This window comes from Acomys minous (assembly GCF_964271855.1).
Source record: "Acomys minous genome assembly, chromosome: 12".
Taxonomy (NCBI): Eukaryota; Metazoa; Chordata; class Mammalia; order Rodentia; family Muridae; genus Acomys; species Acomys minous.
The window spans coordinates 100,511,343-100,533,984 of NC_140493.1; the positions used below are offsets into that span (position 1 = coordinate 100,511,343).

The 22,642-nt window shown below is 37.9% G+C and overlaps 1 protein-coding gene across 3 annotated transcripts in view; it reads left to right on the forward strand.

The window, feature by feature from the left end:
* The window catches only part of CEP112 (centrosomal protein 112), a 391,861-nt gene that overhangs the window by 61,446 nt on the left and 307,773 nt on the right, over nt 1-22,642 (forward strand). For all 3 annotated transcript variants that reach the window (XM_084751376.1, XM_084751377.1, XM_084751378.1), the window contains 4 exons: nt 3,171-3,257; nt 7,238-7,337; nt 9,973-10,091; nt 13,129-13,272. In XM_084751376.1, the coding sequence (XP_084607502.1) occupies nt 3,171-3,257; nt 7,238-7,337; nt 9,973-10,091; nt 13,129-13,272 (450 nt within the window). The remainder of the gene's footprint in view (nt 1-3,170; nt 3,258-7,237; nt 7,338-9,972; nt 10,092-13,128; nt 13,273-22,642) is intronic.

The window sequence follows — 22,642 nt, forward strand, 5'->3', positions numbered from 1 at the left end:
ATGTCATTGTGACCTTGGAAGTACTATTTTAATAAAGAGTGAAAAATAAGTTATGAAAGAAGTGGAGTTAAACCCAAGAAACCAGAATACCCAGAGAATGTTTCATTAATTAAAAGAATTGTTAATTATCGAACACTTAAACAGCAAAATTTGCAATGAAACCTTCCATTGAGATTCTATAAGGCCAATTAAATAAGTATTAGTCAATAGAAGGCATCTTCAAACATCAGGCATGGCGGGGGTGGCATGCTCTAACTAGTGTGTAGAGGTGATGAGTAGAGGTGTAGAGGTGGCTACAGGCCGAGGAGGGGAGAAGTAACGGACAAAGATGGGAGCAATGGTAAAGAGAAGCAACTTACTCCATAAAGGAATTCCGGGAACAGAGAGAGTTCCTAGGCTGCAGGCTGGACCTGGGCAAGAGGAGGAAGGGACGGCAAAGGGAAGAAGCAGCTTGCTTAGGAAGAGGTTGATGCATCTCTAGTGCAGATACAGGATTTCTATTACGACTTTAATCATGGTGCTTGCTATGGCTATGTTTACATTTTTATTTTTAATTTTGGTTCATTTTATCATTTTGTAGGTCATATATGTTTAGAATTTTATCTGCTTATATTTCTAATTTTGTGGAGTATAGGTTTAGGGTTATATTCTTAGGATTTTCTGCATTTCATTGTTATCTATTGTAATCTGCTCTTTTATCTCTATTCTTACATTTTTGAGTCTTTTCTCTCTGGCTTCTGTTGATTTGTTGAAAGGCTTGTCAGTCTTGTGTTTCAAAGCACCAACTCTTCATTCTTTTTTGTTTTGTTTTGTTTGTTTTTGTTTATTTTGACTTCATTGATTTGTGCCTTTATCTTAATTATTTCTGTTTGCTAGGTTTGGGTCTGGTTTGGGCTTGTTTTTCCCATGCCGTGAGATGCATCATTGTTGTTGGTTTGAGATTCCCCGTGATCTTGTGTCATGAACACTTAGCATTACAAAGACTGCCTTTGTTGTATCTTGGGTTTGGAAATGTTGTGGTAACCTACCTCCACAATTTTCACTCAGTTCTAGAAAAGTGTAAATTCCTTTGATTTCTTCAATGACCCAGTCATTATTCAGTAGTGTAGTGTTTAGCATTTAGTCTCCTTGAATTTGTGTATTTTCTATGGTTTCTTTTGCTGTTGATTTCTAGTTTTCGTGGTCAAAGAGAATACAGAAAGATAATTCTACTTTCTTTTGTGTGTGTGTGTGTGTGTGTGTGTGTGTGTGTGTGTGCGCGCGCGTGTGTGTGTAGGGACTAGCTTTGTGTCTCTGTAATGGTCAGTTTTAGAATACGTCTTGTGGACTGTTAGAAGACTGTATTTTGTAGTGTTTGGGTAGAATTCTCTGCAGAAGCCTATTAGGTTATTTTATTTATGATGTCATTTATCTCTGATGTTTGTTTGTTTACTAGATAACTTTTATTTTGGTGAGAAAAGGGTATTAAAGTCATCTACTATTACTGTGTGGTGTTAATCTGTGACTAAGTGTCATGGTATTTGCTTTATGGAATTGTGTCACCTGTGTTCAGTATAATATGCTTAGAATTGTAGTGTTCTCTTGATGGATTGTTTACTTAATCAGTATGAAGTGTCCATTATCTCTTCTGAGTAGTGTTGGTTTGAAGTCTGTTTTTATCAGGTATCAGAATACCTACACCCACTTGTTTCCTGGTACCATTGGCTTGAAATACCATTGCCTGTTCTTTCACTTTAACGTGGCTGTTTGTCTTTGATTGTGAGGCATGTTTCTTGGATACAACGAAATGAGGGATTGTGCTTTCTAATCTAGTCAGTTATTCTGTATCTATTGATGGGCGGGTCTAGTCCATTGATTTTCCGAATTGTTATTGAAAGGTTGTATTAATTCAGTTCCTGCCATTTTGCTGATTTTGTAGTGTTTGATGGTTGTTAAGCCCTCATTTGACTAATACTTGTCTTGGAAACATTTTTCCATGTACCTTCTTGAAAGTGCATATCATTCTTGCCCATTCAAAGTATTCCTTCCGTGTCCACTGCAGCGGCGGCCTAGTAGTTATGTATTGCTTTAGCTTACTTTTAATCATGGAAGGTTTTTCTTTCTCCTAACATTGTGCCAGTTCTGTTGGATATAGTACCTGTGTGGTATTAGAGACTTTTTCACAACTTGAAACATATACTTTCATGGCCTTCTAATGTTTAGAGTTTGGACTGAAAAACAGCTCTTACTCTGATAGGCCTGCCTTTCTGTGTGACTTGGTCCTTCTCTCTTGACACTTTTAATATGTTTTATTTTTTTTCTGAAATTTTAGTGTTTTGTCTTTAGTATAATGTGAGGAATTCCTTTTCTGGTTCTACCTATTTGGTGTTCTGTATGCCTCTTTTATTTTGATGTTCATTTATTTCCCTAGGATTGGACAATTATCTTCCATTATTATACTGAATACATTTTTTATGTCTTTAACATAGCATTTTCCCTTTTCTGTGTCCATAACTCATGAAGTTGGTCTTTTTATGCTATGCTGTCTCAAATAGCTCATATATTTTACTACTCTTTATATATATCTAAATGTATGTTGGGCTTCACAAATGATCCATAGTCTCTGACTTAATCTTTATGTCTAATTGTTCTGTTTTCCATGTGATCCATTTTTATTGGTAAGGATTTTTACTGAGATTTTTATTTGACTTACTGAAATTTTAATTTCCAGAGTTACTCATTGCTTTGTTTTCATCCGTATTTGAAGTAAGCAAACAGTTTTATTGGCCTGGAACCCACCAAGTGGCCTAGGCTATTGGCCAATGACCGGGATCCTCCTGTCTCTGTTCCCCCAGCGCTGGGATGTGCACCACCATACCTGCGTTGTGTTTATACCATGGGCTCAGGATCAAAGTCATGCTTGCAGGGCAAGCACTTAACTAGCTGAGCCAGCTGTCCAGACAGTAACCTGCCATTTATATGAATATGCTTCCTTAATATGTCATATTTCAACACATAGTGTATTAAGAGTATTTTGAAATGAACAATTAGATGTAAAGAAAGAAAAAAGTCAGAAGAGACTTACTGAAATGAAAACAATAAAGACTGAAATACCGTGTGGGTTTGAATGTAACAGCAGGGTACCACTATAAAATGACTCTCTGGTAATCTTTAAAATATTTCCCTTGAAGTTGGACATGAAAACAAAAATGATGGAAGCCAAGTTTTCCGAAGAAAAACTTAAGCTGCAGCAGAAACATGATGCTGAGGTGCAGAAGGTAGAGTATACATCCCTTATGGCGTCTGTATATTTACAGTGCTCTCGGCTTGTGGTGGGCTACTTGCTGTCCACCTAGCTACCAAGTAGGTATTTGATAATAATATATGCTGTAAATGGAATTTGCTGAAGTAAAGTCTCATCAAAAGCCATCTGTATTTGTAAAATGTGTTTATTTCTGTCCTAATTTTATATTACCTATTACTTTTTAAACTATTATTTTGAGGTTGACTTTCATATGTTTTTTACTAGATCATTACTACTTAAGATTTTTGTGTGTATGTGTGTGTGTCTGTGTAGCTGAAGAATTTAGGACCAGAAAATACTCTACCAGTGAGCTATTTTAACACAAGACCTCACTAAATTACTCAGCCTGGCTTGGCCTCATCATCCGCTCGCCTTGGCTTCTAAGTACTTGGGACATCAGGCCTTAACCATTAGGTTTTGTACCATTCTTGAAATCTAAAGTAAAAATAACAACTGTAAGTACTGTGGCTTGTTGTGTCCAGATTGTTTCAGTTTTCTGATTCCGTTTCTGTTTTTAATTAATTAATTACATTCAGGATCACATTGTTTCCCGACCTGGCCTCAGACTTGTGTTTCTCTTACCTAGGCCTACTGGGTACCCTGCACCTTGCTTTCCTGAGGTTCAAAAAGAACTTTTGGTCTCTTTATACTGAAGACCTAGATGTTTATAGAATGGAGCTTTTATTTCAAAGTTCATCTTCCTGAGGTCCTCCTCTCTCCCCTCCTCTCCCTTCCTCCCTCCTTCTTTCCCTCCCCCCTTCTCTCTCTCTCTCTCTCTCTCTCTCTCTCTCTCTCTCTCTCTCTCTCTCTCTCTCTCTCTCACACACACACACACACTTCGTTCTACGTGGTTTTGACTGCGTGTAGTGTAATGCTAACACTGACAATCAAGGCTTTCTTTTTGAATAGCTTAAGTCAGATTTGTGCTTCCAATTTTTCTGTATTTGTCTTTTTATTTACTTACTTGCTTATTATGTGTGTTGCTGGGTATTGAGCCGAGGATTTTTAAGTGCTCGGGAAGTACTATACTAAGCTACCTTCCCACTCTTGTATTGAGGAAGTATTTTGGTAAGTGTCTTGCCTGGCCTTAAGATTACTCTGCGATCATCCTGTCTCAGCCTCCCAAGTAATTTGGGTTGTAACTCTACCTTGGTAAGCTTGGCTTCAATTTTTCAATATTTTGAATTAAATTTGTATCTCTTTTATTGTCTCAACAAACATCAACTATGGCTTACTATATAGAATTTTAATTTATGCTGTATTTTTGTAATTATTAAACATTTTAGTCTTAATGATGTGCTTTTTAAATACATAAAGTTTGCACAAATGTTCTGTTGAAACTAAGTCTATGTTTCTGCTTTTCTAAACTGAATAACAAAGACACAATCAGCTAGGCATAATAATCCCAGAAATGGAGTTCCAGGCTGGTCTTAAACACATCTGTAGTCCAGGTACACCATGACTTCATCATTCTCTTGCCTTGGTCTCCAGAGTGCTAGTATGCACTGCCAGAGTACTGTGCGTGGCTGACTTGCTTGGCTCCAGAGCAAGGGATAATGTCTCAAACATTAAACAAAGGAAAACAAAGCAGGGGCGGAGGCAGAAAACAGAGGCCATAGTATCATGCATGCAGGCATCTCTGAAACAGTAAATACTTTATTATTTAGTCAAGTGTTTTATTTGGTTCAGTGTGTGTGTGTGTGCGTGTGTGTGTGCATGTGTGTGTGCGTGTGTATAAGGGTGTGATTGCCGTGGCATGCTTCTGTGGAGGCTAGAGGCCTACTTTAACATATCTTCTGCTGTCGTTTTCCAACTCTTTTTCTGAGCCAGAGTCTCTCACCGTACCTGGAGCTTACCTTTTAGCTAGACTAGCTGACCAGAAAATGGCTGCTGACACTAGTATCTGCCCTTCTCTGCTCCCCCAGCAGTAGAGCTTTAGATGCATGCCACCATGCCTGGCTTCTGTGTAGGGGAATCTGAACTCAGGTCCTCATGCTGTGTAACAAGCCCTTTCCCCATTGATCTATCTTTTCATCCTTCATCTTTTTCCTAAGCAGCAAGAAGGAAACAACTCCTTATGTATTTAAGAAAAATGTGTTTATTATCCTTTCTTTTTTCCCATTAAAATAATAAAAGCAAATGTTTTTCTATAATGAAGTTTTATCTTTGTTTAAATAAATTTTTTATCATAAACATATAATAAATTTTAATTATAAAATATCAAAATGAAATAGAATCATTTGAGTAACAATGTGTTAATATATGAAAAAATGAATTTGAAAGATATTTAGAAGAATCATGGTGCTAGAGTCTGAAATAGGCTTCTTGGTGTATTTATTAACTACCTTTTCATCATCACGGTTAGTGCCTGACAAGCTGCATGGGCAGTAGATAGTACAAGAAGTCCGGCCGGGCTGTCCACCTCCGTGCCGACACCCCAGTCTCCACTCTCACAATGGTCCCAGCAGCTGGGAGCTAGATGCTCAACCACCCGAGCCTGTGGAGGACAGTCACATCCACACCAAACACTCCACCGTGGGTCCTGTAAGAGTGTGGCCTTCTCAAAATTCAAAATGCATTCAGTTAAGCTTCAAAAGATTCCTTAGTCTTACAGTGCTAGTACCGTTCAAAAGAGCAAAGGCTATGTCTCTTCTGAGACTCAAGGCAGTCCCTTAAATGTGAGCTCTTTTTAAAATAAAAAGTTATGTTTCCAGCACATGAGATAAACCATTTCCATTCCAGAGGGAAGAAGGGCAAATAGAAAGGAAAGACCAGACCAAAATAATGAAATTTATCATGGAAAATACCACCCCTTCCAGCTCCTTGTCAGGCATGTGGGGCTTGTGGTAGCCTCATATGGCTGCATTGGGCTTGGCCAGCTCAGCTGCCTATAACACAGATGGCCTCTCTCTTGGGCCAGTGCCTGGCCTCAGGAACTTTCTAGAGCCTGGCCAAGGCCTCTGTTACCTTCTCACTCTCCGTAGCTGCAAAATGGCTATGGACAGCATTGTATCTTCATACACACTTGAGATGTATCCTGTCCACCTTGGGCCACAGCTGGAGTTCTTGTTGTTTTGAGGTTGAACCTGGTTACAAACAAACAAACAAACAAACAGTCAAACACGTTGCTAGGTGACCCTGCTTGAGCAGGATTTCCTGCTGGCTGTCTTTGTTCAGTCATTCTCTTTTCAGATGGAAAGTATGATTTTGCACTGCGGTAACTCTGCTGCTCTAGAAGTGTGAAGTCTTGACCTTCATGGTTCTTTCCTGTTATCCCAGTATTAAATCTGTGTGTTCTCTTTAATGGCGCAGTTGTGCTATCCCCACCTGCTCTGTTCTCAACTAAACTGGATTCAAAAAAAATTTTTTTGGTAAAACCGTATTTCTTTTTGCTCTCATTCTCTATAAATCTGAAAAAAAAAACCGTAACTAGTAACTATGCCGCACTCTGGGTTAGTTTTGCTGTCTCATAATTTTCTTTCACAAATTTGTCTATGACATTTTAATTAAGTTTCATGCATTTTGAGGATTTGAGCAGAATGCAGTCAATCAAATTCTTTGCCAGAATAAAACATAAATGGCATCTAGCCCAGTTTCTGATAGAGTTCATGACCCCTTCTGACACATCAGATTGAGCTTTACTGTCTCCATTTTTATTAGCATTATAGTCTCCAACCTTGATCTGTACAAGGCTACCTGTGTGTGATATTCTAGGATTTCTTTAGCCTGCAGCTCTCGAGTCCTCCTCTTCCCTCCTGCAAACCAGTTCCAGAGGCCTAAGAACCAATGTCGTCTTGTCATATCAGTGACCTTGCTGCTTGGTACCAACTTTTTATATTAATAATTGTATACCACTTTTACCAAATACCTGAGAAAAAACAGCTTAAGAAAGGTTTGTGGGGATATTCTCTACTTAATTCTATATGTTAAAACAGTATACATTTCTTTTTGCAGATTTTAGAAAGAAAGAATAATGAATTAGAAGATTTGAAAATCTTATACAAAAAGAAACAAGCTGAAACTGAGGAGACAGTAAGAAAGCTTGAAAAGAAAGGTGATGGTGTATGATAGGAATCTTCCAGTAACATATTTGAATTCATTTTAATGCTTTAAAATTTCATTTCTGAGACTGTGAGCTTCTATCAGTAGATGCACTTCATATGGACTTTTATGTGACTAGGTAAAGTAAGAGGAGAGAGAGCGAAAGAAAGAGAGGAGGGCAGTGGCAACTAGGATTGACAGAAAAGTATTAAAATATATTTCTCACTTACACATTTACTGAGAAGGAAAAAGAAAGCGTATAATTAAGTATTGAATTGGCTACTGTGAACCAAAATATCAAAATTCTTAGGTATTCACAAGAGAAATGTCATGTTTTGAAGAGAATAATATTTGAGTTGTAAAGTTGGACGTGATTTAATTAGTTAAAGAGAGGAGTTTCTCATATTGGTCGGAAGGGTAAAGTTGTTGAGCTGTGTGTGTACACACTGCGCAAATGTTTGACACTGAGTGTGTCTCTATCCCATAGACTTGTGGCTGTGGCTGTCTGTGTCCACTTGTGTAATTTAGCACATGTTTGATAAAGTCTCAGAATATTTGAATTTAGCCTTGGGACCAGTGAGAATAGAACTAGGCATTACAATTTGGTGACGGAGGAGACACAGTGAGTAAGAATGAAGAACACGGGAGACATTGGGAACAGCAGTGTGCGGCTTATTGAGTTTCATGGGGGTCAAGCCTGGCAGAGTGGAGAGGAATATTCCTGACAGTTTAGCAGCCGACAACATGTGAGAATTAATCACTGAATCGGCTACTTTTAGTTTATTTCCTGCCTTAAGTGTTGGTGAACATAGTTAGATATTTATTTTTTCTCTAATTGTTATCAGTGATAGATAAAGTATTCTATATTTATTTCTAAAATTTCTTATTCAGTCTCACATCAGGCACCTCAAACATCCTTAAGCTTGAAAAATATTCAGGCTTTAAGAAATAATGTTTTCTTTTTTTTTATTTTTATTTTTATTTTTTGAGACAAGGTTTCTCTCTGTAGCCTTGGCCATCCTGGACTCGCTTTTGTAGACCAGGCTGGCCTCGAACTCACAGTGATCCGCCTGCCTCTGCCTCCCGAGTGCTGGGATTAAAGGCGTGCGCCACCACACCCGGCTTGTTTTCTTTCTTTTTTAAAAAAGATTTTATTTATTTTATGTACAAGTGCTCTATCTGCATGCCAGAAGAGGGCATTAGATTCCAGTATAAATGGTTGTGAGGCACCATGTGGCTGCTGGGAATTGAACTCAACCTCTGGAAGAACAGACAATGCTTTTATCCACCGAGTCATCTTTCCAGCCCCAGAAATAATGCATGTCTGTAATCCAACATTCACATGAGAACCTGAGGCAGAAGGATGTCAGGTTCTAGGCAACTTAGCTAGGTGGTGGTACCTATGATAAGAACCAACAGCAGCAAGAGCAAGAACAGCAAAACACCACCACACATGGTTTAAGACTTTTAATTGGTACTTACACCTTATTTAACGCTGGGAAAATGATGTAAAATATATTGCATATGCTGAAGACTAGTATCAGGTTAGCTTGGATTTGCCCCCCCCACTAGTTGCATAGTTGAAACTTCTAGGAAAATATTTCTGAACATTCTATTTAAAGTGAATAAAAACATAGATAAGATGTTATATTGAAGTAAAATTATGGGTTAGTGTATTTTATTATTTAGCTAATTCAAGTATATTAAAGAAAATTTAACTTAATTTGACATTTTAACTAGAAAAGGGGAATAGCTTGTATAGTTTTAAAAAGTATATTTTAATAGCGTAAGAATGATTTGAAAGTACCTAGGAACAACAGTATCTTGTGCGTGTGCATCCTTTATTCAGCCAGTCTACAACTCCTGAGAACTGGTCTGTGTGGCACTGGTATGTGTGCCTTTGAATAAAAATGAACTTGACATATCTCTCTCCTCAATGAAATGGTCTTATTAAAGAGGAAATTGTCAAGGAAGTGGATATGATATCCTAAGGGATTCACTGGAGAAAGAGACCTGATTTTGTGCATGTTAGAGAGGTTTCTTTCTCTCCTTTCTATCTAGGGGAGGAATCTATTTGGTATATGTTTTAAAAAGACAATACTGAGCTGACACCCCGTGAGTAGAAAATTCCCAACAATGGAAGAAGGCTACATAAAGAGGATAAGAGAACATGAAAGAATGTGACCACAGTAGCCTGCAGAGAGGCTGGTGTATTTATAGAAGAGTTTTAAGATGTGGAAGAGACAAGAGATGGAGCTACAGAGTAGCTGGGTCATAAAGAGGCATTTTCCCTGTTCGAGCCTTTGGCCCATATCCTTTAGGGGAGTAGAGCTTTAGCATGATTCCCTGCCTCGCACTCCTTATGAGTTTGCACTGCTGAGTAGACTCTTAAGGTGACAGAGGCTGCATTAGAGGAGAAGTGCATGAGGCTAGTCTGCTGTTTAAATGTTCTAAGGAGAGAGTGAAGACTAACCAAGCTCATCTGTGATTATAGAAATGGCCAAAAAGCAATATAATAAGAGGAGTGTTAGAAAAGTAAGAGTTAGTGAATAATTAAATTATCTGTTAAATATATCATTATATTTAGATATCAAATTCTGATGTAGTTCCTAGAACTGGTTTAACTATATTTTCATAATTTTTGACAGTTCAGATCCTTATACGTGACTGTCAAGTTATCAGAGAAACTAAAGAAAACCAGATAACGGAACTGAAGAAGATATGTGAGCAAAGCACAGAATCTCTGAACAATGATTGGGAAAAAAAGGTAAGCTCCAAAAGTCAGCCACATGAAGTGTGGAGTGTGGAGTGTGCATCTGAGAAGGACGCACTCTGCAAGTGTGGAGAAGGACGCACTCTGCAAGTGTGGAGTGTGCATCTGAGAAGGATGCACTCTGCAAGTGTGGAGTGTGCATCTGAGAAGGACGCACTCTGCAAGAATGGAAAATGCCTGAAAATCCAAAAGGAACTAGAAATAGCTAGTGCCCGTGTTCTGGTATGTTTGCTTCTCAAAGGCTATAGTCTAGAAAGTTTATTTTAAAGACATTTTTGGCTTATTTTTATTAATTAATGATTTGCATTTTTGTCATATCCAATAAGTTTTAAGTGAAATGATTACGGAAATAATGGTTTCAATTTGGGATTGGGTCATTTCTCTCTTAAAATGCCCAGACTGAAGTTTATAGTGCAATCTTGTTTTGATGTGAGTTAAATCCCTAGTGGATAGTTCCTGCCTGCAGGCACTGGGGAAGCACCGGAGTGTTGGTACTGGGGCTAAGTGATCATTTGGGTCACTTTTGGTACTAAGTATAGCCCTGGCATGAAAACACAGACTTCAGCCAAATTACAGATCCAGCACTCAGCTGTGAAGGAACGCTTGCTGTCAGTTTATAAGCAAAATCTCAATAGTTTGATTTTTTTACCAATGAAGACTCTGGAGTCAGATGCTGTGGTGAAAACCTACTAGCTGAGCGAGGCTGAGAAAGCACCAGTTAACCTTCCTACTCAGCTCATGTCCCAGAAGGAAAAAGCCAAAACCCCAAAGCCCAGGTGGAAAGGCCTGCTATCTCACTTGATAGCATAGGAGGAAAAAACCAAAAGCCCTTTCTTCTTCTTCTTCTCCTTCTTCTTCTCCTTCTTCTTCTCCTTCTTCTCCTTCTTCTCCTTCTTCTCCTTCTTCTCCTTCTTCTTCTTCTTCTTCTTCTTCTTCTTCTTCTTCTTCTTCTTCTTCTTCTTCTTCTTCTTCTTCTTCTTCTTCTTCACACTGTCTTAAATACCCTGACCCCCAATGTCCCTCCTTTCTGTTTACTCAGCTGTTTACTCAGCTGGTTTCTTGCTTCACCTCTTGACATAGAGTTAACTTCATTAAATCCAGTGTACAGAAAGCTCTTGAATTAAAGGTGTGTGCTAGGGCCGAGTCACACCATAACTACTTGTTTACAATAAACAGAATGTTCTTGGATTAAGAGCTTGTGCTAGGGCTGAGCCACTCCACAACTAGAAATAGGGTTTTACAGTTCACAATCTCAGGGTTCACAATGGGATCAAATGTCCTGCAACAGCTTATAGTAGTCAAAACTGACTGTATGAAATTTGCAAAACTGAAGGCACTTCTTTTTAAAAACCCCATATGCATATGGACTTTGTTTATTTATAATAAACTACATACAGTAAGAACAGTTATGGTGATAGGGATGAAAACTAGATAGTTACAGTTTCACAGTTAAGCTTAAATTGCTTAGCACTTAAGAAAACGTGTCAAGGTCTAGAAAGGTGGTTTTTAAGCTGATAAATACCAAAGGCTCTTCTGGATGTCTATTTCTGAGCATCCCTGCTCATCTTACTGAGCTGCAAACTGGAATGAAGGTTGCTGGGACTCTTACCAGTCTGGGACTGAGTCTCGCCTGCTTTCTGCTTCTGGTTCTCAGTATGACTCAGCCTCCTGTTTCTCTAGTTCTTCTTGCCAGATGGGAATCTTCCCTGCCTTCATGAGCCCTTGCCTTCCTCCTCCTGTTCATGCACAGTGAGTCAAAAGCATCTGCTAGACACCTTGAACTCCTGCTTCCCCATCTCATGAGTAGCCGTGGGTTCAGGAAATGTAAATTAGGTTTAGATTCTCAGAAAGAGGAAAGGAGTGACATGGGCTAAGAGCAGTTTTCTGCCTCTATGCTAAAGCTCGTCACTGAAACCTGTCTGGGCCTCCACTTTTGGCATCAGCTCCTTTACCTTAGTTCACAGTGATTTTTGTTAAAGCTTCATGCATTTAAGCAACATAACATAAGACTATTGATCAGTTAAGACCATTGTATGTGGCACTTGCGATGTACAATCTTTCTTAGTTATCAGCCTTACTCTGTGTATTCCACTTAAAAACACAATCTTTGTGTTTGTTGTTTATATTGCTTATAGAATGCCAAACAAGTTTCTTAATGGGAGTTTGGGGCATATTTTTATTTTTTATTTTTATTTTTATTTCTTATATCTCTTTTCCCCTCTCCATACCAATCTCTTCCAACACACCAGCACCAGGTAGGAGAGAAAGGTTAGTGGGGGAAGGGCATAGTTTTCTTTAGCAACTTCCTGCCGTTTAGGGTCAGTGGGTTCCTTGGGGCAAGTCTAATCTTCAACTTCTTGTCAAACTGCACCAACAGCAACCAGGAGCAGCAGGGGGTGCACCAGCAGCCTTCCTCTTTCCCGGAGCCCCAGTCTCTCTCTGGGTTTGGCATTTATTCCCACTGGCAAAGACCACGCCCCCACACAAAGTAGTTCCCAGCTGACAAAGATCACACACCCACCTGTGAGGCAGTTATCAGCTGTGGACAAACTGGAGCAGCCCCTGTATCCTACACCTGGGATTAAAACAAAAACATGCTTACATATCATAACCCAAAACTTCCACAACAGGAATTTACATAAGTGAGGAAGCATTTCCACATTTGTATTGTACACATGAAATAAATGATACAGACCTTGAGTTACTGTTCACAATGAAGAACAATAATGTTGCTAATATTTCTGGTTTTCTGTTTGTATTTTGAAGATTACTCATAATGTGGTTTAATTGAGAAATATACTATCAATCAGATTTACTTACTTTCTACACAAGAAAGAAAGTTTCCTCAATATTTGCCCATCTATTGACATTTCTGTTCAGGAAGGCAGAGAAAAGTTTGTATGCTCTTTGTGTGATAGTTTTGCTTGTTCAAATTGCTTTATAGATATAAATAGGTGTATTGGGAAACACTTTTTGATTTTCAAAATGACATATCCCATGGTAGTGAAGGAGTCTTGACTTCATTGTGCAGCTTCACAGTGCTGTAGCCGAAATGGAAAAGGAAAAATTTGAGCTTCAAAAGCAACATACTGAGACTATTCAGGAATTGCTGGAGGACACAAATGTACGTCTGAACAAAATGGAGGGAGAGTACATGGTGCAGACACAGTCCACAGTAAGTGCTTTTCTTTCCGCCGCTTGACACATCAGTCTTATTTTCCATGTCCTCGTGCTTTACTGATATGTACTTTACATAAAGTTGTTACTAAATTTAGAGGAAGAGCTTTCTTTTCTTAAGGGATACAATGACAGCTGGCAGCCCCAGGAGTTCACTAAGAGGTTGGACTCAATTCTTCAATGCTACTTCTGTTTCTTAATCACTTACAAGTAGTTGCAAATCTTTTTTCATTAACTTTTAGTTCAGAAATAATGATTTTATTTTAAAAAGTTTAAACTGAAAATATTTAAAGTTGATGTGAAATAAGTTAGAAGTGTACCCTGACACATTCTTTTAGTAGAGCATCTTGACTGACGCACGATTTACAGCCCAGCTGCACAAATCTCAAATCCTTAGCAGTTTGGATGTCTTCTTAACTTTTTGAATGTTAAGTTTTCTCATTTCTGTGATAAGAAAACAAAAATAAGTTGTTGGAAATATTAAATTGATATATAAATGAAGTTACATAATAAGATTTTAATATTTAGTTGTTGATATTGTCATTGAAAGTGTAACATAAGAATAATAGCATTATATAAGTGAAAAGAAAAGATTGTTTAAGAAACTAACACTTGCTGAGGATGGGATTTTTGGCTTCCATTCCTTGTAAAAATAACAGGAAAGAGATGAAAAAGCCAGAAATGAAGATGGAAAAGAACACAAGAGGTTAATATGATTTTTGGTGTTTATGTTAGTTACATTTATGTCTTTGTGACAGAATACTGTATAAAAACTATGTAAGGAAAGTCATTTGGCTGACTGGCAGAGGGTCTCAGTCTGGGCCACAGGGAAGACCTGTGCAGTTCATGTGACAGAGGCTCCTTATGTACAGTAGGCTAAGGAGCAGACCAGGATGTAGAAAGAAACCTTCAAAGGCAGCCAGCCAGGGGTCCCTCCTCCAAAAAGGCAGCCAGCCAGGGTCCCCCATCCAAAAAGGCAGCCAGCCAGGGTCCCCCCTCCAAAAAGCTTCACAGGCTCCTGAAATAGCACAACTACCTGGAGACCAAACTTTCAAAACACAACCCTTTGGGACACAGTTCAGATTCAACTCATAACAGCATTGGAAATGCAGTGGAGAAGTTGACACTGATTTGACATGTTCAAGAAAGCACAGGACTCTGGGATGCATAACTGAGTTGTTCCACCCAGCCTGAGGAGGCATCAGGCGTCTTAGCAGGTCTGCAATATTGGCATTGCTAGGTGTATAAGGAGCAGCAAGGTGAGAGCACGAGGTCATTGATAACAGTGAGCCTTCATTTGCATCTGGTTGCAATGTCTCTGCTGCAACTTTTTAAATGAGACAATGAACAACAACAGGATGTGAGGTCTGTACTGTCTCTCCCATTTTATAGAGCTAGGTTGTCTGACTTGTAACTCCTTAGATAGCACTGGGTGATTTTCTGGAGAGAAGAAAGTTTTCTGCAGTTTGCTAAGTGTGGTGGACAGATTCCCCAGACTCCTCGAAGGCCTTTGAATTTTTGGAGCAGCAGACTGTAAAGCACCACTGCCCACCTTTCAGAGAAAACAGTGAAAAACCAAGTTGCTTATAAGGAAAAGAGTATCAATATGCCTTTACATTTTTACTCAATAGAAAATGGTGGGACCGTGCCTATAAGGGGCATACTAGAAAAAAATTTGGCCCCTCGTGCTTTCCAAATGAATAATTTTAAACATTAGCAGAGTCCTGGGCTTTACATATGTTAAATGTCACTATGGTGTTTCTAGAAATAGCATTTGGCATTATTTTGAGCCCTTTAAATTTTTTCCTTCTTTTGTTATGAGAAATGTATTCCTGGACATTATTTTTTAAGTCTTTTATTTTGCATTTTCTATCTCCTTGTAATTTCTCACTGTTCTTTATTTCTATCTGTTGAAAGCTTCTTATTTGCTTGTGTTTTCGTCAACTCATTCTTTAATAGATTTTCTTTTGCTTATTGCATGTATTATACTTTTTATTTCAACTATTTTTTTCATGCCCAGTATTTTCACTTGACTCTAAAAAAAATCCTCCTAACCAATTTCCTCTTGTGTCATTTTTAAATATCACCTTGAGTATATTTATTAAGGCTAGATATATCTGGTCTATACTTAGATTATTATAATTTTCTATGTATTATAAATGAGATGATACATAATATTGTCCTGGTAAGCTTTTACTGTCAACTTCGTGCAACCTACAGTCACCTGGGGAGAAGAAATTTCAACTGAAGAGTTGTCTAGATCAGATTGTCTGGTGGCTATGCCTATGAGTAATTGTTTTGATTTAGGATTGATGAGGGAGAGCCCAGTCCATTATGGGTGGCACCAACCCTCGAGAGATGGTTTGATATATGTAAGAATGGTTAGGCGTGAACTAGTGAGTGAGCCAGTGACGAGCATTCCGCCGTAGTTTCTGCTTTATTTTTTGTTTGTGCTCCTGCCTCGACTTCACTCAGTGATGGACTATAACCTGGAAATGTAAGCTGAAATGCTCCTTTTCTCCTGTGTTGCTTTTGTTATGGTGTTTATCACAGTAACAGAAGGCGATCTTGGACGATTATATTGTTTTAAAAATAAGTTGTGTTGACATTCCTTCAATATAGCTTTCTTCATAGGTCTCACTTATTTTGAACTGTGAACTCATGTCCCTGTGGTTTGTCATTCTGATGTGTATTTGGGAAAGAGGGAGATCAGGTTCTTTATTGCTCAATTAGAGGCGTGTGCTGTCTCGTTTTATGTCAGCTTGACAAAATCTAGAGTTATTTGGGAAGAAGGAATGTCAGTTTAGAAAATGATCCCATCAGATGAGCCTACAGCCAAGCCTGTGGTGTGTTTTTCAAAATATGTGAGGGCCCAGCTCCCTGTGGGCTGTGCTGCCTGGTCTGGTGGTCCTTGGCTATGTAAGAAGGCAGGCTGAGGAAGGTGTAAAGAGCAAGGCAGTCAGCATTTCTCCATGACTTCTGCCTTGAGCTCTTGCTCTGACTTCCTGCTGTGATGGACTGTAATGTACAAATGGAAGCAGAATAAACCCTTTTCTCCTCAAGTTGCTTTTGGTCCTGGTGTTTTATTTCAGCAATGGAAAACAAACTAAGATAGAGCTTGTTCAAGTGAGGAGATGGTAGTCCTCAGGATAGAGACTTCTGAACAGGCCCATTGTAGCTTCCCATAGGTAAGATGCAGGCCTCGCCAATCCTCAAGGAGTATAACGCGGGAGAAGCATAGTGTGCCTAGATTATAACACTCATCTGATGGGCTTTAGAGGGAGAGGGGAATCTTTCAATGAAGGAAGCCCTAACCTCATCAGATCTATTCATCCTTTGATGCATTTTCTGTTTTCTCTCCCTCCTATTTCCCCTGCCCCCAGCCCCACTCCTTTCTCTTTCTCTTCTTCATCTCCTTCCAGTTTTTTCTCTCTTCCCTTCCTGTTACTTCCCTTCCCTCCACTTTCCCTTTTCCTGGACTTTTCCCCTTCTGTTTTTGTTTTTTTCCTTTCCCATTTCCTTTCTCTTTCTTTTCATTTGTTTGAAAAAAGGTCCATGTCTCCCTTGGGCTAGCCTGGTACTTACTGTGTTGTTAGGGCTAGCCTTCAACTCAAGCCTCACCAGTGCATTGCCATGTGAGCCCTACTTTGTGTCTTGTTAAACAAATCTTTCTCTACTGAGAGTGCAGGTCATTTTACCTATATGCTTTACTAAAAGTTGTAAAGTTTTGCTTTTACACGAGTTTTTCATCTCTGTGGTTGTTGCTTTGTTGTGGTTAGTGAAAGATTGGACTCTAGCCTCGTTGTTTTTGTGTGGATGACTACTGTTGTTTTCCAGTGTCACTTTTGAGTCACTTTTTCCTCTCTCTTGATGTCTTGGCTATTGTGCATGTAACTTCCCTTCAATGAAGGTCTTCATTGTTTATGGCCAGCTAGTTTCTCTGGCTTAGCTGACATCATCACTGTAGCTTATAGTTACTCCTGACGTTCAGTGAGGAGGTCTGTTTGTCTTATTGAGCAGATTGTCCTGCCTGAACCCTTTCCTTTGATGGTTACATTTAGAATCCGCTCTCCATGTTCATAAAGAAGCTGAATTTGGGGAGTATCTTTTCTTTAGATCATCATCTATGATAGTTATTGATGTTTACTGTTAGAAAGTCACATACTTTGTGGGGCCGGAGGGAATGCTCAGTCGTTAAGAGCACTTGTTCGGACAGAGGGCCTGTGCTCAGTTACCAGCAGCCACATCTCCAGTGTCCAGGGCCCTTCATACATGTGGTGTATAGACATACATGCAGGCAAGACATCCAGACACATTAAATAAATAAATAATTAAGTACATTTTAAAATATATACTTTTGCTAGAAATATTTATCACAGATTTTTAACCCTTTATACATATGATATAAATATTCTTAGTATTCTTTACACTGACTAGAATTTGTATGGAATGTTAAATAATGGTGGCAATCATAATTTTTAAATCAAAGTTTTTCTTATTTCAAAAGGTATACAGACTTACACTTTAAAGAAAGGCTGCTTCTCTATTGTCATTATTTTGCTTATTGTTTAAACTAGCATGTGGATAATGGATATCATTATGGCATTTCATGCTATTTTGTTCCTATCAGTCCCCTTCCCACTGCCCTCATTCACTCCTTGCCCCCTCTTGCTGTCCCCTTTCTTCTCTCAAAGCCCCTGCTAGCCTTATCTCACATGTGTTCCATTTCTCTTTTTTTTCTCACTATGCTCAGACCTCATTTTCCCCTGCCACCAACAACAACAGACCCCCACACACAGATGCATGCACATGGGTTCATGCACACATGAGCATATGCACACACTAAAATCTAGGAGCTGCATATGAAAAAAATGGTATTTATCTTTCTGACTCTGGTTTATTTTGATTCATATAACAGTTATATTTAGATTCTATTTATATATCTATTACAATTTAGATATCTAATACAATTCTATTTATATATCCCACCTGTTACTAATGCTTCTATCAAAAAGGCACTGATTAATATTTTGTCATAATTATGTATTTATACATTCTGCTTAACAAAACCCATATAAAACATACAAAAATATATAAAACATAAAAATATATAAAATGTATAAAACATAATATATTATATATAACATATAAAATATATAAAACCTATAAAAGTGAATAAAACTGGATTACTTTCATTGGTCTCTCATTATATTTGAAAATTAAAAAAACCCCAAAGAATACACCTATACATAGTTAGTATTGAACTTGTAGAAGAAACAGGACAAGAAGAAAAGTCTCTATGTAATAAAATGTTGGTTAAACTGTATGTGGCTGCCCAGGGCTCTACTGCCCATTTAATGCTGTGTATTTTCATTAAAACACACAAACATAAACCTTGTGATGTGATAGGTGTGTTAGTTACCTAGCACTGCCATAGTAAATGACTGTAATTCCGGTGATTTGGCATGAAGGACACAGATTTTGCTGTAACAGTTCCCACACAGCTGAGCGGTAAAACTCAAGGTGTCAGCAGATGCTGCTGTCTTTGAAGATGTCGTAAGAAACGGTAGTCCTTGACGGTTTTTGGCTTCCAGCTGTAGCTCTCCAGCCTGTGTTGTGTCATCACTGGTGTTGCGTGTTGTCTGTGCTGTGTCTTTACGTAGCCTTCTTTGAGGACAGTTGTCTTTGGGCTCTGAACCCTCTACAACCCATAGTGATTCTGATTAAATTGGTTATATCTGAAATTTTCTGTTTCCATTCAAGTGTGTTTACATATGGTAATGGAGCTTAATGGTAAAGAATAGGCTTAGTGTGTGCAAGGCCTTGGGTTCAAATTCCAGCACTGCCCAGAACAAACACACAAACAAACAAACAAAGTCACATCAATTCCAGGTCTTGGGTATTGTGAGGTGCAGCACAGAACAGCAGGTAAAAATTTATATTTAATTGTTAACACTTTAAAACTGAAAATACTGAAAAGCAGATAAATGGAGCTGAAAAAGAGGAAGCTGGGCTGCTTCTGCTGTGTTGTATTTGTTACAGAAGCTAGCTTGCCAAGGTGTGAAGTTGGTGTTTTTCATCCTCAGCTAATCATAGCAGCATGGCACAATAAAACCACTGCAGGTGAACATAAATAACATTTCAAGAACTTGTATGGCAAGTACTAAATATAAGTTTATATTATATATAAACTAAGTTTCATAAAAGAAAATAAATTGAATGACACATATCATTGTTTTTCATATTTGTCAGTCTGAACCCTGGCTTAACAGAAGGTAGCTGGGCTCTGCATGCTTTGCATTCACACTGTTGTGATTTCAGATGTTGTCACCTCTAGAAACACATAGGCAAAGATCAGTGTCTTTATGTTATTTAAAAGTAGACTTGATCTCGCAGGTGTACCAAGAGTCACAGAGAATCTCAGGAGTTTGCTTAACTTTGAGAATTGCACTCTAAGACACTGGTTTATGAATGTTTTTGATCAGAATTCCTACCACGGATTAAACTTATAAATTGTATCAAAACATTCATAAGCACATACAAAAACGATGCCTACTTATAAGAGTAAAGTAGCATCACTTTTATTATTGCCTGTTCACCCTGATGTAATCCCTTGTTTTTATTTAATTTTAATCTTGTTAAAAATATCCAGTTATGATTTGCTACTTAATTTCATGTTGGCTGAGATGGTGGCTTGAAAGCCCTGCTTTGGGGTACATGTATTGAAGAATCTCCTTCCTTTTTCTGTGATTTGCTTTTCCAAGTGGTGATAACAACTTGTGTTTCTGCATAGGGGGCTTAATGTCACCTCTGCTCCTGTGAGCACTCAGGATTAGCAAACTACATTCTTTCTAATTTGAAAAACATTACATCTTAATTTGTAGTTCTGTAGCTGTTTCCTATCAGTTTATTTACCTCTTTGATCTATTTTTAAATTTAGTTATGCTTTTTCCTTGATTTCACGTGTTTTGTATGTTTAGTATGTAAATCAAGTATTGGGAATTTCTTTACATTCTTTTTCTTTTGTTGTGAAGTTTTGAATTTTAAACTTTTATATGTAAAGTTTGGTAGTAGTAAGTTCTCATTGTTGGAAGTCACATTACTTGCATCTTTGCAGGCCATTGGTATACTTGGTTGATTATTTAATATTAATGGATAAATCTGTTTCACAGATTTTTTAATTTTATCTGTTTGGAAAGAAAAGTGCACTTTGGATCTAAGAGGTCACTGTCAGAGAAATTTCATTTTGTTTTTGAAACTTTTGAAGCATTCTGAAAGTTGAATTTAAAAATATATGTTCAGCCTTTGTCATAGATAGTAATAAATGCAGAAAATCTCAGCCCTTCGTATCCAGTTCCATCCTTCCCAAGTTAGACTTTGTTCCCACAAGACAGTAGCGCACTTGTCGCCTTTATCAAAACTCCCCATACACTCTGTCTTTATGAATTTGACTATTTTAGACATTTAGGCTATTACTATTTTAGTAGTCTAAATCATACAGTATTTAATCCCTTAGTGCTTGACTTGTTTCATTTATCATAATAGCTTTACAGTTTATATTGTGGCATATACAAAAACAATTATGTCTCCTGTGCATCTGCTATTCACTTATTGAATAATTTGGTTGCTCCTGTCTTTTGGTTATTGTGAATAATATTAACTTGGGCATGTGTGTACAATATCTGCTTGATACTCAAAGTTATTGACAAAATCAAGTTTTAAATCTGAAATACAATTTTATCATCTGAACCAAAATTTTCACATCCTAAAAAAAATACAAAATAAATTTAAAACTGAAATTTGTATACTTTACTAATCAAATAGTATAAATGTATAAATCTATTTAATGGTAGAATTTTTAATTTTATGTATTATGTATTATAAATTATACATAATTTTATGTTGAACCTAAGAGGTCACTGTCAGAGAATTCATTCCATTTTTGAAACTTTTGAAGCATCCAGAAAGCTAAATTTAAAAATTACATTCAGCTTTGTCATAGTTAATAATAATAAATGCAGAGAATCATGGAAAGGTCAGGCCTAGGTCCAGGCTCATCAGTCTGCACAAAGTTTGTAAGCATCTCCTGATCTAATAACTAAACCAGGAAAAATTCAAGACCTCGCCTGGAAACAGGGCTGTCAGGGAGAATTAGGTCCCCTATTGTATTGTGCAGTCAGCAGTTTTGCTTTTCTGTTGAGTCTTGTTTTGTTTTATGACCATTTATTTTAATTTTGTCTAGGCAATTTGTATCTTTTGACATTGGTAGTAAATTTCTAATAGGAGTTGCATAGATAAAACTTTCTATTTCTAAACAGATCCTAAAACGTTATCTCTAGTCCTAAGTGTTTTGTTCTGTTTTCTTGTGCTAGGAACTGAGTAAAGGCAAGCGTACTGCCATGAACTGTGTCTCTGGCCCTCCAGCCCTCATGTCTTTACATTATTAACCTCATAGCGGTCGTAAAGTAAATGCCCATACTTCCTAAGACTTAATGAAATCACATCTCTGGCACTTCATACCAAGATCACGTGCTTCTCCCAACTTTGCCACTTTTTAAACAACTTTCTCCTGATTCCACTTTTTCTCATTATTCTCTCAGCACATTGGATTCAAACCAGAAAGATTTGTGCTTCTTGCCGCCTCTTGCCTTATTTAGTTCTTTTTCCTTTTTCTCCTGAATCATTCTTGTACTTCTCTGAAGTTTTCCCTGGATCTCCTCTCTTCCCTTCCGTTTCCACGGTTACCAGTGGAGTTCAGGCCACTGTTGCCTCCTCTCTGGATTCTCTGAATTACTTATCAGTTGCTCTCTCTGTCTTCTCCTGCTCCATATCTGTGAAATGCAAATTTTCACATGATCAAGAGCTGCGTTTCTACTCTAATATCCATAGTAATTTCTGCTTATAAATGGTATTTATTTAAGAAGTGTAACCTACTGTTCCAAGCCAAGCAGGAACTCCTAATTTTTGTGTATCTAAGGTAACCTCTCCTCCTACAGTCACAGAATCTATCCCTACTTCCTTTGCATACCACTGAATTCCCTGTCTTGTCTTCCTCAGCCTGCAGAACAGGAATGTGCATCATCAGCATCCTCTCTTCCATATTTTTTATCTCAGTTTTAGGGCGCAACTATTTTGTATTCATTCAACACTTTCATATATCCCACTTTAGTCTTTCCAAGATGGCTCTGGCCAATTGTTGTTGTCCTTAAGGCACTTCATTCATGCCTGTTGGTTTTTTCTTCTTAATTTCTTTTAGTTTTTATATTATAATATAACTTCATTTCCTCTTCCTGTTTTCTCTCCAAACCTTCCCATTTACTACTCCTTGCCATCTTCCAAACTCATGTCATCTTGGGGCTTGCCTTTAC